Source organism: Hypanus sabinus, chromosome 9 (assembly GCF_030144855.1).
Source record: "Hypanus sabinus isolate sHypSab1 chromosome 9, sHypSab1.hap1, whole genome shotgun sequence".
Lineage (NCBI taxonomy): Eukaryota > Metazoa > Chordata > Chondrichthyes > Myliobatiformes > Dasyatidae > Hypanus > Hypanus sabinus.
Genome location: NC_082714.1, coordinates 37,590,155 through 37,607,499, shown reverse-complemented (window position 1 = coordinate 37,607,499; position 17,345 = coordinate 37,590,155). Strand labels below are relative to the sequence as shown.

The following is a 17,345-nucleotide window of genomic DNA, read 5'->3' as shown; positions in this document are numbered from 1 at the left end:
AGATGTTGAACTGCACGAAGAAAAGTTTGCGGCTCTTGACAAGTTAATTTGTGAAAAAATACGTACTATTGAAACTTTGGAGGAGAAGTTACGGTCGACCGTTAAAATAGAGGAGCAGAGTAAGTTTAAAATCACCGATCTTGAAAACCGATCTCGCAGACAAAACTTGCGTATTATCGGATTTCCCAAAAATGTTGAGTCTGGTGACTTAACTGAATATTTCTATAACTTATTGTGGGAAATTTTCGGTGAGGATGCTTTGCGGGCTAAACCTACTATCGATCGTGCTCACAGAGTTTCGAGATTTTTGATCTCGAGAGATAAACCACCAGCTGTGATTGTTCGCCTCCATTATCCTTGGGAGAAAGAGCTTTTAATCCGATTAGCTCGTCAGAAAGGTATGATTTCTCACAGAAACATCAAGTTTCGAATTGTTGAGGATTATTCATTTGACGTAATGAAGGCGAGAATCGCTTTTAAACCAGTGATGGCAGAGATTCATTCGATTGGACTTAAACAAGCCTTAAGATACCCAGCGAATCTCAGAATTACGTTGAGTGACAACAGTCAGCGTTTCTTTAATACTCCGGAAGAAGCGAAGAAATTCGTCGAAGAATATCGGTCTTCTAGTACAAGTTGAACTATGTGTTATATTGAAGAATTTTTGGAGAGAAGATGCCATTTCGTTTTGAGCTTTAACTTATGAAAATGTGGTATAGCTTTTTATTTTGGTCTGTAGACCTGGTCTTTTTTTATTAACATGGTTTATAGACGCTCTTCTAATCTTACTACAATGTTTTTTTTTCTTTCTTAATTCTTTTCTTCTTAACTGGATATACATGTTAATACTCTGTAATAATGATTTACTTTTTAAGATGTCGTTTCTTCTTCCCATAAGACTTTGCTTTCCGTAAGCATTTATTTGCTTGTACTTGAAAATGGGACGAATGTTTTGGACCTTTTTTTTATATATATATCTATTGTAGTGATTTTTGAATCCTTTTTTTTGATCCTTTTTTGATGACCTTTTTTTTAACAGATTGGTGAATTTACACTTATATTTCGTAATATGGTTTTTTCAAAATGTCGTTTCTTCTTCCCATAAGTCTCTGTTTTTGAAACGTCATTTTCTTGTATCTGAATATGGAATCTTTTCTTAAAGGTATATGACACTATTTTAAACTTTAATGTTTATCCTTTTTTACTGATGTTTTTTTGCTTTGTTATATTATTTTTCCATTTTGATTGATATATTCTTTCTTTTTACAACCCTGTATTTATATCTGGGTGTTATATAGTCTTTTTTCTTTCTTTTAATGAAGTTGCCATCTTGAAAATGGGGGTAATATTAGTATTAGTTCGTGCGCCTGCCGCTTGGCTTTTTTCGAGGGGTTGGGGGAGGGGGTAGGGATCTTTTTTCACGCTTTTGCTTTTTATTTTGTTGCTTTTAGTTTATGGGCCAACTTTAGATTATTAATATTGTTGAAGTGTCATGTTCTCCGGTTGCTCCTGAATTATTTTTCCTTCTTCCTGAATTATGGGTTATGTTTTTTTTAACCTTTTATGATATATACAATTAGTATTGGCATGATGGATAAGTCTATTAATTTTATCTCTTGGAATACTAATGGTTTAAATCATCCGATTAAACGTAAAAAAAAATTTAAAGTATTCCATAGACTAAATGCTAATATTATTTTTGTACAGGAGACCCATATTAGGAGGGAGGATAATCAACGCTTTTTTAGGTTCTGGAAGGGTCAACAATTTCACTCGAATTGTACCGCCAAAATTAGGGGTGTGTCTATTTTTATAGACCCCTCAATTTCGTTTACACATCATGAAATTATTTCTGATCCACAGGGCAGATTTTTGTTGATAACTGGCTCACTTTTCAATCGAAAAGTGGCTCTAGTTAATAGAGCCCTCCCTAATCTAAATGAATATATGCTGATAATGGGTGGAGATTTCAACTGTTGTTTGAATCCTTCGATGGATAGATCTAAACCTATTCGAACTCTTCCGAATAGATCAGCCTTACTTATTAATTCCTTTATGGTTGATTCGGGAATTACAGAAATATGGCGGTTTTTGAACCCTAAAGATAAAGAATTTTCGTTTTTCTCACATGTTTATCACAGTTATTCTAGAATTGATTATTTTCTTATTGATCATCGTTTATTAACAGATGTTACTGGTTGTAAATATGACTCTATTGCCATTTCGGATCATGCACCTTTGAAGTTATCTATCAAGATTTCGGACTCTTTCAATAATACTAGATCTTGGAGACTTAAAGCTACTTTGTTTCAAGATCCAGAATTTATCACCTTCATAAAACAGCAAATTGACTTGTTTTTTTCAACGCACTATACCAAAGAGATTGACAGAGGAATACTTTGGGACTCTTTTAAGGTTTTTATCCGTGGACAAATTATCTCATACTCTGTCAGTAAAAGAAAACAAAGATATTTAGATATTGCTTTATTAGTGGATAAAATTAAAGAAATTGATAAGATTTATTCCGTGACTACTACCAAAGAACTCAATAAGAAGAGAGTTGAGCTTCAAATGGAACATAGTTTACTGTTATCCTCTTCAATTGAGAATCAATTAATTAAGTAGGCCTCAATTTTATATTCATAGTGATCGAACTGGTAAATTGTTAGCTAACCAATTAAAAGCTATTTCGACTAAGCGACAAATTATTAAAATTCATAAACAAGGTAGTAATCTGACTACTGATCATAAAGAAATTAATAATACTTTCCAAGATTTTTATAAATCTTTATATCAATCAGAATTTAATGGCGATCTATCCATGATGGATAATTTTTTTAACAATTTGAATATTCCTGAACTGACAGATGAAGATCGGAGCTTGTTCGATGCTCCTATTTCTATGGCTTAAATAGGAGAGGCTACTTCATCAATGAATTCAGGGAAAGCTCCTGGTCCTGATGGTTATATTATAGATATTCTTTAAAACTTTTTCTTCTTTGCTTTCCCCTTGGTTATGTGAAATTTTTAATGATGCATTTACTAAGAAGAGACTACCCCAGTCTTGTTATGAAGCTACTATCTCTCTAATTCTTAAAAAAAGATAAAGATCCTACTCTATGTGCATCTTATCGCCCTATATCGCTATTAAATGTAGACTCTAAGATTCTTACAAAAATTTTAGCTATTAGATTAGAAAAGATACTATCACAAATTATTTCAGAAGACCAAACTGGTTTTATCAGGAACCGGTATTCCTTTTTTAATGTTAGAAAATTGATTAATATAATTTACACTTCTTCACCCACAACCCCAGAATGTGTTATTTCATTAGATGCTGAAAAAGCTTTTGATAGAGTTGAATGGACATACTTATTTAATGCCTTGAGAAATTTTAATTTTAGTCCTAATTTTATATCATGGATTAAATTAATTTATTATAAACCTGTTGCTTCTGTTCTTACAAACAATTACAGATCCCCTTTTTTTCAATTATCTCGTGGTATGAGACAAGGTTGTCCATTAAGTCCTTTATTATTTAATATTGCATTAGAACCTTTAGCCATTGCTATTCGTGAATCCCCTAATATTTTTGGTATTACCTGTAATGAGAAGTTATACAAATTATCACTTTATGCTGATGACTTGTTGTTATATATTTCCGATCCTGACAGGTCTATTCCCGCTATTTTATCCTTATTGGCTCAATTTGGTAGTTTTTCTGGTTATAAACTAAACTTGGATAAGAGCGAATTATTCCCTTTAAATGCGCAAACTTTATTGAATGACAGGATACCATTTAAAGTTGTTACTGATAACTTTATTTATTTAAGTATAAAAATTACTAAGAAATATAAAGATTTATTCAGATTGAATTTTTCACCTATGCTTCATAAGATTCAACAACTTACTACAAGATGGTCTCCTTTATCTTTATCATTAGTTGGCCGGATTAATGCTATTAAAATGATGATTTTACTGAAATTTTTATATTTATTTCAAGCCTTACCAATTTTTATTTCTAAATTTTTTTTGATAACATTGATTCTAAAATTTCCTCATTTGTGTGGCAAAATAAAAACCCCAGGTTAAGTAAAAGGCAGTTACAAAAATCAAAAAAAGATGGTGGTTTAGCTTTACCTAACTTTAGATTTTACTACTGGGCGAATAATATTCGAAATTTATTATATTGGAAATTAGATTTGGATTCACCATTGTGCCCACAGTGGGTAAATTTAGAATGCAATGATGCACAAGAATATTCTCTATTCTCTGTTCTTGGTTCTTCTCTTCCTACTGATTTAGCTAAATTCAATAAACAGTTATCCAATCCTATTGTCAAGCACACATTACGAATTTGGTTTCAACTTCGTAAGTTTTTTACTCTGAAAAACTTTGTTCTAGATAGCCCTATCTTACTTAATTTTTTTTTCAAACCTTCTTTGACAGATCAAGCTTTTAGCATATGGAAAAGGAAAGGTATAATATGTTTTCGAGATCTTTTTTTTGAAGGTAGTTTGATGTCTTTCGACCAACTTTCCAACAAATTTAAGTTACCTAAATCTAATTTTTTTAGATACTTACAAATTAGAAATTTTTTACATAAAGTTCTACCATCCTTCCCCAATTCAACTATGATAGACTTTTCAGATATGATTTTTACCTTGAATCCTTGTCAGAAGGGATTAGTGGCTCTTATTTATAATATGATTATGAAAATACAACCAGAAATATCAGGTAGAATTAAACAAGAATGGGAAAAAGAAGTTCAATACAATATATCAACAGAAAAATGGGGAAAAATTTTACAAATGGTTAATTCTTCTTCTATATGTGCTAAACATGCTTTAATACAATTTAAGGTTGTACATAGAGCCCATATGTCTAAAGATAAACTTGCTCGATTCTAATCTCATATTAACTCTCAATGTGACAGATGTCATTTAGATGTGGCCTCATTGACCCACATGTTTTGGTCATGTCCCACTTTACATGACTATTGGAAGGACATATTTGCTATTATTTCCTCAATATGGAATATTGATTTACAACCTCATTTTATTACTGCAATTTTTGGTATACCAAATGAGGATGGTAACCGGTTTTCCCCTTCAATTAGACGAATGATCGCCTTTGTAACATTAATGGCCAGAAGGTCTATATTACAAAATTGGAAAGAAGTAAACCCTCCTACCACATTTCAGTGGTTCTCTCAAACTATTTCTTGTCTGAGCTTAGAAAAAATTAGAAGTACTATTTTCGATTCATCAATTAAATTTGAAGAAACTTGGGGACCGTTCATTCGACACTTTCATATGAATTAATTTGATCTCTTCCAGACCTTTTCTCTTTTTATTCTTGTTCTGGTATGGAGTTCTGGAGTTTTTGACACTATCATATATATATAAACTGTTATTATTGCCCATGTTAGTTTAGTTTAGGTTTTTTTTTTCCAACATATATTTTTTTCTTGCATTTTTAATTTTTTTTTTCTTTTGAAGATTATTCTTGTTTTTTCATGTATAATTAATACAGGTTACATTGACTAATGTACTTTTTTTGCTGATATTTTAATAAGATATTGTTATTCTATTACTAATTTAACTAAGTCTAATGTACCCATAACCTATTCAATTTCACAATGTTTTTTTCTATATATGAAATTCAATAAAAAGATTGAAAAAGAAAGATATTTTTCTGCCTTGCTCTGTACTACAGATGCAAAACAACAAATTTCATGACATATGCCAGTAATAATAAACCTGATTCTGATTTAAATAGGCATTACACATGCACTTAACATTTGGAAAATTGCCTCTGAGACATAAAGTTTGACATTTCTTTATCCCAGTCAAAATTATGAATGTTTAAATCCTTTGTTATTTGTGTCAATTTTTGCTTCATTAAGCCTTTGTGAAGTAGCTTGGGAAATTTCACGACCTAAAAAGCTTGATTAAATTCAACTGCTGATATCCATTTCTTATGTTTTATATGAGATTAGTTGTCAGCAGTCGTGTCCAAGGCCAGATTTCCTCGGGATTTTTTTTTAGAAAAAAAACTAATAGTCTGTGAACTCTGTGTGGCTTTAACTGCAAATTAAGCCAGGCATTGACATATTATTTACGAAACACTCTAAATGTACATTAAGTTTTCAAATTAGCAAAGAAAACAAACTAATTTAAGAGATTTCATTTATATTTAAGCTTTTTCCTCTTCTGACTTTAAGTAATATGCTGCCTGGCTTTCCCAATTAAATACTATTTCAGCCAAGCTACTCAAGATGCAACCACCAGGCATATACTCCCCTCTCTTTTTAGCATTTCAAAGAGGTTGCTCTCTTCTCAGCCCCTGGTCTGGACTTCCACTCATCCTTTTATCTCATTCTTTTGCAGCAATTAGGGACCCAACTGTCTTTCCAGGTGAAGCAACAATACACTTGCACCTTTTCCAACCTAACGTACTTCAATCAGTGGTTGCCTCTACAAACGTAGATTGGGTGATGGTTTTGCAGGGCATCTGTGTTCAGTCTGCAGGAGCGACTTTGAATTTCTGGTTGCCTGCCACATTCACCAGCTCACTTCCACTCTGCCTTTTCTGCCTGTGGCCTCGTGTACTACTATAGTGAAGCCCAATGGGAGCCGGAGGAACAACACCCCATGTTCTCCCTCAGCACTTTGCAGCCTGCAGGTCTTCGTATCAAATTCTCTTACTTTTCCGTCCGTTTTCATCTGTTTGATTTCTGTTGTTTAGCTTCCCTCTTTCTTAGTTCTGATCCTGGGACAGAATCCATAATTCTTTCAAATTCCACAGATGCTGCTTGCCTTTCTTGTTTCCAGGACAGATTTCCAACATCTGTGTTAAGTTTTCAGCACAGAGTTATAGAGATGTATATCATGGAAACTGGCCCTTCAGCCCAAACTGTCCATACAGACCAGAATAACTATAAATGCCGGTCTCATTTGCCTGTGTTTGGCCTATATCTCTCGAAACTCCTTCAAACCCTGCACCTGTCTAAATGCCTTTTAAATATTGTTATTGTATCTACTGCTTCCATTTCTTCTGGTAGCTCATTCCATATATTCACCATTCTCTGTGTGAAAAAAAATCCCCTTCAGATAAATTTTAAAATGTCCCCCTCTCACCTGAATCTTATGTCTTCTGGTTTTACATTCCTCTAGCCTTGGTAAGAGACTGTGAGCATCCACCTTTTCTCAGCCCTTATGCTTCAGAAATAAAGTCCTGGCCTATCCTGCATTTCCTTATAACTCAAGGCTGCAGTCCTGGTAACATCTTTGATAACATCTATTTTTTTGAAGATCTTTATGAATCTTTTTGCATCCTTTCCAGCTTAATAACACCCTTCTGCCATCTGGGTGATCAGAACTGTACACAATACTCCAAGGGTAGTGTCATCAATGACTTGTAGATGTCCTACCTTCTGTGCTCAATGCGTGACGGATGAAGGTAAGTGCACCATGCAGTATATCACTCTACCTGTGAGCCACTTTCAAGTAACTACGTACCTGCACCATACCCATAAGTTTCTCTCTTCTAAAACATGTTTTCATTCCAGTTTGTGTGCCCTCTCTTTTCAATTTAATCCTTGGAATCAAGTTGCACTGTAAGATATCTATGTTGAACTCACCTCACTGGAAATCTATCCTTCTATGCTTTGGTGTCCAGTACTCACTCAAAGACTTAAAGTACATTTATGATCAAAGTATATGTGTAGTGTCCAACCCTGAGATTCGACTTCCCACAGACAGCCACATAACAAAGAAAGGACCCATTCAAGGAAAAACATCAAACTCCCAATGTACAAAGAACAAATTGTGTAAACAGCACCAAAAAAAGAGAGCAAAAAACACGTAATATAGGACACCAAACCTCAACTCATCAAACCAGGACTATTCAGCCCAGAGCCATTCATTAATTTCAGGCCACAGAGCCAGTCCACCCCCACCAAAGCCACACAGAATACCACCAAAGAAGAGCATCCAGGGCCACATTATAACATGAACTAATAGAGTCCAGTCCACATAGCACATCCATTAAACCTTGCCCAAGAACCAAGACTCTGGCACCAGCGAGAGAGAGAGACTGATCGAACACAGGCCCCTTCCTCCTTGAGCAGCGAGAGAGCGCTTGGTCACCCACAGGCAGGAGGTGCTGAAAACCAGGACCTGGAACTGCTATCTCCTTGTACTCCAAGTAGAACACTGTACCGGACCAAGGACTCTCAGAACCTTTACTGCTTTCAGCTTTCCACTGCTTAATAAGTAGTTTTGATTAATAGTTATGCTGGGCAGTGGCACACTTTAGAAGAATGCATTATCCACTTTCAATGAAAAGATAACCTACAATTGAAAGTAAGAGGCCTACAATGCACTTACAATTAATGTGTAATGCACAAAGGACTCGAGGTAATCACACAGGAATTCAGACATGCAGAACACATGGCACTTCCATGAGTTTTAATTGCAGTGGGGCAGACTGCATGGTCTTCTAGTCATTCCTGCCAGAGTGAGCTCTCTGTGAGGCCTGTTCTGTGCAACTTAAAGTGGGCATCACTGAGCAGATCTGAGCCCGTTAGCTTGCTCAGAGTTAATCAGATTTAAGTTAATGTCCTACGTGGATGAAATCACATTTACCTAAATTAAATCTATTTCTACGGCTTTTTCCATTCACTTTCTCTATTAAGAGATCTTCATGATTTGAATACCTGGTTTTTTAATCCAATCATCTATGTCATTTATACAGAGAACAGTTAGTTTCAGCCTCATTGCAAATCGTTGCAGAATACCAACATTCTGCTAATTTGACTAAGTGCCAATTATTTCTACATTCTGCCTTCTGGCAAATAGCAGACTTTCTAAACAGGTTAATATTTTGCCTTGAATTCCACGAGCTTCAACCTTAGTTATCCTACAGTCCCTTATGAAGGACTCAAATCAAATATTTGGAAAAACTTTAATGGATTCAATTGAGTTTGTCAGGCATAATGTATCCTATAAAAATCCATGGTGATTCTTTTTGCTGAAATACTGATTGAAAAACAAACCAGATGTACCATCTCCATCCAGACCATGGAAAATCTACACGGCGAATGGTTGACCAGCTGATACATAAAGCATACACAGGCAGTGGAAACTTCTCAGGATTCCAATAAACAAAGGGGAAATGGAAATAGTTTTAAAAAAATAGAACTACCTGAAGTCCAGCAGTAAAGTTGAATTTGTAGATACAGGTCCTCCAAGGGTCACAAAAAACCCAATTATGGACAAATGAGTGCTTGAGAGACCGGGGGGAGGCTGGGGATGGATTTACCAGCTGCTGCGGAGCCTCCAGCATCATCCGCCAGATGGGAATGGGGCAACCCCGTGTGCTCTCTCTCCCCAACAAACCCCCCCCCCTTACAAACCCTCTGGGGGTTAGGTCGAGGTGAGCAGAGCTGGGAATGCTGGGCACACTCACCAAGTCAATGAGACTTGTTGATGGCCACACTACCCACATCTGCTCACAGTCCTATCACAAGTGATTCTGTGAACAGCTCCCACACTGTTTCTGTTCATTTCCAACTTCAGCAGTTTGGGTAACAAAGTGTTATCGGGAATTGAACTCTGTTAGAACCTGTAATTTTAATCCTTTGTTCAAGTATAATAATATAATTAAAAAAGAAACAATAGTGTAAGATACTACTATACTCTACCAGAGTGGCAGTAGTAAATAAAAGTGCAAATATTATATTGGCCCTCCAGTTTTTGCAGTAGAAGATAGCTTACTACCATGTATCAAATATTACTTGGCTGCAGCTTGTAAATGTCAATTTAAACATTTAATGTCTAAAACATTGTGTTTCTTTTACATAACTCTAAGACCTTAATATCAATACGTTCAAAAACCCAAGGAGTTTGTTCTGATTATATGTATCCAAAGAAAATCGATATGTTCTGGTTATTACCATGACAATGAAAGAGCTGCCCACTGTAATAAAAGAAATAGAACTCTCCTGATAATTCAGTCAGCTTCTCACGTGAATACCTGAGTTATAGACTATGAAAGTACCAAGCTTGGTCTCTGTTAGTTCGTCTCCGTGGGTCAGCAACAACAGTATAGCAATCAATCTTGGCTCTCAAGGTTAGGGAAAAGAAAATTAACCATGGGCCCCTCCTTTTCTTGTGATATAAAACACTTGCTGGGAATGTTCATGGGTATCTGTTGGAAACAGGATCAGGTTTGGTTATGAAGTCCCTGAAGTTGAACAGTCTGCTAGCTATTGCTGTCTGGACTCATCTGATTAATAGTAGCTACAGAATTAAACATCATTAGGCACCTATGGAATAGTCTTCAAATGAAATAATTAACTGCTTTCAGAAGCAGAAGGAGAATGGGAAGGTGGCATGTAATCAGCTCTAAAAGGGAAAGAACAGATTCATTGAAAGGTGTCACTTTGATCTTTTACTCTTTTATAAACAGAATCTAACCTACTACTCTGGTCTGCTCAGAATCAAATTTACACATCTCCAGCAAATAATTTATTATAACCATCCTGTCATAATGGCACAAATACTGTGAAGACAGGCTGCAGCAAGGGCTGCTTTATGTACTTTGCAACTTCAAAAGGGTAAACAGAGAGTTGAAAATAATTATGATTTATTTCCTTGTTGATTTATGAAGTATCGTACAGTGTTAATTAATTAATTTGCACAGCTGATTTAGAAAAGAATCTCAAGGACCATTTGTCCTGCGGTCATTTGAATTTACATCTTCGTCTTCTGCCAAGCATCAACCACAACAAGCCTTGAAGCCAGCACCCCTTCTATTTCCAAAATGTTATCTCACCAAGGGGATAGGTAGGTAAATGTCATGCTGCAAACGTTTCTTTTAATGATTTGAATTTTAAAATAGTTCTGAGAGTTAAGCTTCCACTCTCACAGTGAGCAAGATTACTAAACAATAAAGCAACCAGCCTACTGACTTTATATCACTTCATTTCACTTTAAAACTGAAGTACTCGACAAAATTGCTTCATAAATTTTACACAATCAACAATTAAAAACAACTGGTTATTTTCTCACAAAACTGAACTCAGTTTAGCATGATTCAGCAGAGTGATGATTCATTATAATGCTTTTATTTCTCCAGCTAAACACTTTCCTTACTTTAATGTAGATAAGTTGGCACAACACTGTGGGCTGAAGGGCTTGTACAAGGAAGTCAATGTGAAGTACTTCTGCAAGTTGCAATGCTAGGAACCAGGTGTAAAGCCCTGCTCTCTGCTGTTGCTCCTCCAGCAACAAACTAGTACACAGCACTTGCCAGAAGCTGCCTTCGAGGGCAAATGGCAGAGATGAATGGGCAGTCCAGATCAAGTCAAAGCCCGACAGTCCACAACGTCTGTGAATCTCTGGGGAAGTCGGGCCCAAAGTCTGCGAGTTTATGAGTCCGTAGAGGCTGGAGGTTATACGGCCTGTTATAGGACTGTCTGTATGCATGGATGGCGGATAGGTGTGAGGGCGTGTGGAGCAGAGCTTATTTCACGTGTGGCTTAGCATGTTGTGTTTCGTTGCGTTCTGTATTGAGTTGTGGGCACGCTACACTGGCAGCAAAGTGTATGATCACACCTGTGGGCTGCCTCCAGCACCTCCTTACGTTGCCTTCTTTGCTAACGCAAATGACACTTTTCATTCTATGTTTCAACGTAGGTGTAATAAACATGAACCTGAAGCTGGCAGTATGGATACTAAATGCTGAAATGTGGGCCTCATGGCTGCATTCTGGTTGAGTGTGGGCCTGTGCTCAGGACTGGCAGCACACGTTCCACTTAGGGACTGAAAGACAGGATGGCGTTTCCCCCCCACCCCTCACCCATCCATCCATTCATTCCAAGACCCACGCAAGCTCTCCGACACTTAGGTTCCTGATCCCGGAACTGTAAATGTGTCAATAGCATTTTGTCTCAGGTTTCCATTCCAACAGCACTGTCATAGCACATCTTTCCACAATTAAATCACGAAGGACACCGCCCACCCCGCTCATGGACTGTTTTTCCCATTCCCATCAGGAAGGAGGCTACATAGCATCCACGCCGGGATCACTAGACGCAAAAACAGTTCCTTTCCCCAAGCAGTAAAGCTGAGCAACACCTCCTCCCACTAGCCCACACCTCTACACCCTTCACCACCATTTCCACTACTTCACCATTTCCTGTCGATCACCTTCCATACAGGCCCTCTTGTGCTTAGTGTCACACTATGGACATGTAATCAATCTATGTATATAAACTACTGTTGTGTTCTTTATCTTACTGTGTGTTTTTTTTGTGCTGCATCAGATCCTGAATAACAATTATTTAATTTTCCTCTCCACTTGAGTACTGGAAATGACATTAAACAAACTTGAATCTCTATATATATGAGCAAGATTATCTTGTTTCATTGATTTCACCAACACGCTCACATCTACTAATACATCTCAAACATTAACTGAGGTATCAGTGCAATTTCAAAGCACCATTATAATCATAAAGCTTATCTCTAGAACAGAACAAAGATTAAATGCTAATTTATCAATGGTGAAATAAGAAAATACATTTAAAATAATTTAAATTAAAAGGCAAACAAATTATGGTTTCACTATGAAATACTGCAGACTCCCTTACAGAATACTTTTCATTTTCAATGCCCCCTCCTAATTTCATACGCCATAGAACAAATACATTAGAGTTACTTAGCTTACATTAAATATGGCTTCTGTCTATCTTAGTGCCTGCCATGACTAACTGATATCTTTTAATTATAACATGCTCTTTGAAAAAGTACCTTGTCAGTGATACTTCATAAAACATGGCTCATTTAGTTCAAAAACATGCTAATCAAAGAAGTAGCACTCACTGTTCTCAGATAACTCCACAATGTAGTGCAGAATAGGGCTGTTTCCATCGAAAGGTCGAGTCCATGATAAATCCACTGTCCGGCTTTTTGAAGCATTCAATGTCGCCTGCAGGTTCCTGGGTGGATGTGGGAGTTCACTGAAAAAAACAAATCGGGAGATTATGATCTGCAGTCAATTTGATTTACCACACAGTATAAAGACCCAGTCTAGAATTCAGATCAAGTATAGTAAGATTTCAATATCTAAGGGCACATTATAATAATTCAATCATATATTCTATTTGTATTTTCAAATAATAATTAGATTTTTGCTTTGTCATTTATAGCTAAACAGTTAAATAACACAGCTCAGGGTGGCTTGTGAATCAGAGGAGCAGAAAATGTTTGCTTCCCATCTGGAGCCACATGGAGGTTGGCAGAGTGGTGCAGCCACTCACCTGTGGTGATAACACCAAACCTGAACCCATGAGGACAGCCTCAGATGTGCTGGCACCAGATCAGAATTTTGTTTTCAGAGCCAAGCTCTTCCAGGCTCCAGTAAAAAAGAAGCACAAAACATTTCATGGCTTTTTTTTTCCAGTCTCTTTAATGACTGCAGTTTAGCTGTTCAACATCAGGCAGAAATTCATGAAGCGTGTTCACCCATTTATACGTACATCTCGAAATTACTTCTAAGAGTTTCTGGTATTGGTTGGGCAGTCAAGTGAACCCAATGCCAACGATACAGATGGATTTCAATTGTGGTTTGTCTGTACAGGCGAACAGTAGGTGAAAAACCTACACCACAGGCAGTTCTCTTCAGTTCAGAATTGGCCATTGAGAAACGTAAAACTAAATTGCTGCTCTTCCAGCACAGTCAAGAATAAGGGAATGAATACAACATGCTTACATACAGTAAATGTTTTCCTTTGTAGCTCTGGACACACAGTTTTATTGAAGTTTAACAATACAGACAGAATGAATGATTTTAAATTGATAACTGAATAATGTTTCTGTGCCTTGGTCGTATCATCTTCCATTCTCTAACTCTTCTTCACCTTTAAACTCTACTTGATCTGATGAGTGACACTGCACACCACGAATAAATTTGATTTATGCATAGATATACGGCTATGCCAACCATTACATCTGACTATCAATTGAAACTAAATCTTAGTGAACCACAATACAGGTAATGTTCCAGACTTGACTGCCTGTCATAATTTAATGCTCGATAAATGCTGCTGATTTATTCACAGTACGCTTATTCAATTTCCTAACGGCAATACAAGCCTAGAAACTGTCACGATAGAATTGTGTGTAGACTTCTGATAATCCCCCATCTGCTAATTTAACAAGAGAGCTTAACCTACTATTTCAGATGAGTTAACAGTGTTGTTAAAGAAACCCACAAAAATTGTAGTTTGAATGATTTAAGATCACATACTATAATAAGCAGCTGCACAGCAAGAATCGGTATTAAAATGGTACGTGGCAGAATACATTTCAGTGCTAAATCTGTTTGTTATTCACCATCTAATGGAAAATTGCACTAAGAATAGTGGCAGAAATTCAATACAAGTCTATTAGGAAACCAAATTCCAGCTTGAGGTACAAAATGAGATGTTTTTACTCACATGACTTCCAGGCGAGCACTTCTAAAGTCATTCCCTCCTACTGACAAAACTTCACAGGTGTAGTCGCCAATATCACCTGACCAAGTCTGGCTAATATGAAGTGAGCCACTTTGCCTTAAAGTAATTCTGGGTGCAGTACTTGTATCGATAATTTTACCATTCTTTTTCCAAACAAATCTAGGAAAAAAAAGATTTTTTTTTTAAAAAGGTGAATAAGATGTAGCATCAATAATCTATCTAAATGACAGGCAGGAGGAATCTGAATTCTAAACACAAATGGGCTTTGGTTGGGCAAGAAGTACAAATTTAATATAAAAGCTGAAATTAAACCTGAGTATGGCCTGTGTCTCCAACTGAGCTGGGATATATGGATGACTAAACTGCTGCTATCCAGGGGTAGCACTTCTATCAAATCTTCGAAGGAAGCCTTGCCTCTTAAAAAGTTTTGCCTTACTGCTGTTCACTTTGACCTCAGGGAGTCCATCAGGCAAGGACTATACCATGCAACAGGCAAAATCTTTTTCGAGGGACAGGAATGGCGGAAGAGATCTCTTCTGTGCCCTCAAACAACTCTTAATTTCTTCAACATATGACTCCTCCCCAACCTTCCTGGAATATCTGAACCAACTTAACTCAGATCACACCTACATAGTCAGTTACTCTGATGTCATCGCCATCTCTTCCTTGATTATTTGTCAACCCCTCAGCCATGAATGTCTCCTTGATTCGATCCCTCCCATCACTCACTGACTACCTCTCCTATTTTCCATACACAAGTCTCCTACTTATCACTGACATTTATTTATCAGTTCAGAGATACAGCACAGAACAGGCTCTTTAGACCCAACGAGCCGTACTGCCTAGCAACCCAGCTACTTAGCCCCAAGTTAATCACAGGACAACTTACAATGACCAATTACACTACTAACCAGTACGTCTCTGGAATGTGGGAGGAAACTGGACAAACCATTCACAGGAAGGATGTACAAGCTTTTTACGAATGCCATCAGAACTGAATTCTGAATTCCAATGCTCCGAGCTGTAATAGTGTCGTGCTAACTGCTACACTACCATGTCACTAAATTCCCCCCTCTTAGTACTTACTGTGCAATCTTCCCATTTCCCATTGTTGAACCTCCTGTACCTTCTCAGTGACCATCCTTTGATTTCTTTTCCTGATCCCACCACCTGATTGTTCACTATTGCCAACAACATTCCCAATCCCCATGTATTCAGAAACTTAGTCATGACCTCTATCCTGACTTCTCTGGGTCTGCATTCTCTTGTGGAGTGTTGTCCGCACCAGAGTGAGATAGGCTTGTCAATCAGACACAATTCTGGCTGGGCACTCGTATGATGACCCATGCATACCATGGAACTATAATTTCAGGGTGCTGTTCTGGTTAGAACTTTCTGTTGCTTGGTTCTTCTCTGCCTCAGTAAATATTGGGATCTTTCCCCTCGTACACAAAGGGGGGCAAAACCCAAGCGGCACAGTTAGTAGGGCCGTTGCTCCAGAGTGCCAACAACTGGGGATTCAATGCTGGCTACTGTCCCTGCTTGTGTGGAGTTCACGTATCTCCCACAACCACACGAGTTTGCTTGGGGTGTTCCACATCCCAAATGTTTGCAGACTGCTAGACGAATTGACCACTGTAAATTACCCCCTAGTATGAAGGTCAGTGGTAAATTCTGTGGTGACTTGATATAATTAAGGGGAGAATAAGTGGGATTAGGACAAGATTGTTGTAAATAGATGGTTGATAGTCAATGCAGAATAGGTGAGCCAAAGGACCTTTTCCATTCTGCATGACTTTGATATTTTAGCAGAGAACGTACAATGTTCTGAGTACAAGATAATGTACCAATGGCTACAGAACATTGTGAAATATAATCCACAAGCAAGTTTCTATATACAACATGACACAAAGCCTAAATTTGTAGTTTATAATATATGAGTATGATGACAGCAACAGGACATATAAATATTCAGATATTACCTACAAGATACAGACTGGATGAGCTGCCAGTGACAAGGTTTAGAGGGTAAGGATGTTTCCTCTTATTTTGCAATGACAATGAATAGATAGAAATTGATGGGAAATTTGTCACTGCTTCTGACAGTACCGAAAGTAATAACATTGCATGAGCATAAGTCAAAGACATCTGGGTTCCACATTTGGTCAGACATCAGTTCCAGACAATCCTATTGGGATTCACTGGCAATAGACCAATTGAAGAAATTGGAATTGAGCAGCAATTTGCATTTAAATAGCACCGCTAACATAGAAAAAATATTTTGTGGCACTTCATAGAAGAATAATAAAAAGTAAGTGGTATTGAGCCAAAGGAAGGCACTCAGAAGTTTTAAGAAGAACATAACTCAGGTTGAAAAATAGAATGTGATTCTTAAGCCTTTAAACTGGATGTGTTCCTTTCTGTTAACGTCAAAATTCTGTGCAAGTAACATGGTCTACATTCAATCACTGTACAGCCATCAAATAAACAACAGGAGTATGATTGATCTTATTATTGAGGGCTATTTCAGCAGTTAGATCCCAATGAAATGGTTATCTTAATTGAACTGGAGTAGCTCACCGAATTGTGACTCTGGGGTCATGGGTTGCTCCACACATCAATTCAGCTGTTGTTCCTTTGATTACACTGCGGTCTTTAGGTGGGACTGAAATGAAGGTGCGTGCTAGAGGAAACACAAGGAAGTTAATATCATCGAGATATTCATGTATCACGTACTGGACATTTCACTAAACTCAGCAGCTTCTTTTGCCTCTTCCTGGCAGATAGCTCACTTTGATTTCCATTTTTACTCTTTATG

General features: G+C 37.1%; 1 protein-coding gene across 2 annotated transcripts in view; it reads right to left on the bottom strand.

Annotated features, from left to right (window-relative positions):
• Positions 1-17,345, bottom strand: part of sdk1a (sidekick cell adhesion molecule 1a) — a 781,818-nt gene that overhangs the window by 247,104 nt on the left and 517,369 nt on the right. For both annotated transcript variants that reach the window (XM_059979483.1, XM_059979484.1), the window contains exons 12-14: positions 17,108-17,210; positions 14,510-14,686; positions 12,894-13,030 (exon numbers count right to left, since the gene is read on the bottom strand). In XM_059979483.1, coding sequence (XP_059835466.1) covers positions 12,894-13,030; positions 14,510-14,686; positions 17,108-17,210 — 417 coding nt within the window. The remainder of the gene's footprint in view (positions 1-12,893; positions 13,031-14,509; positions 14,687-17,107; positions 17,211-17,345) is intronic.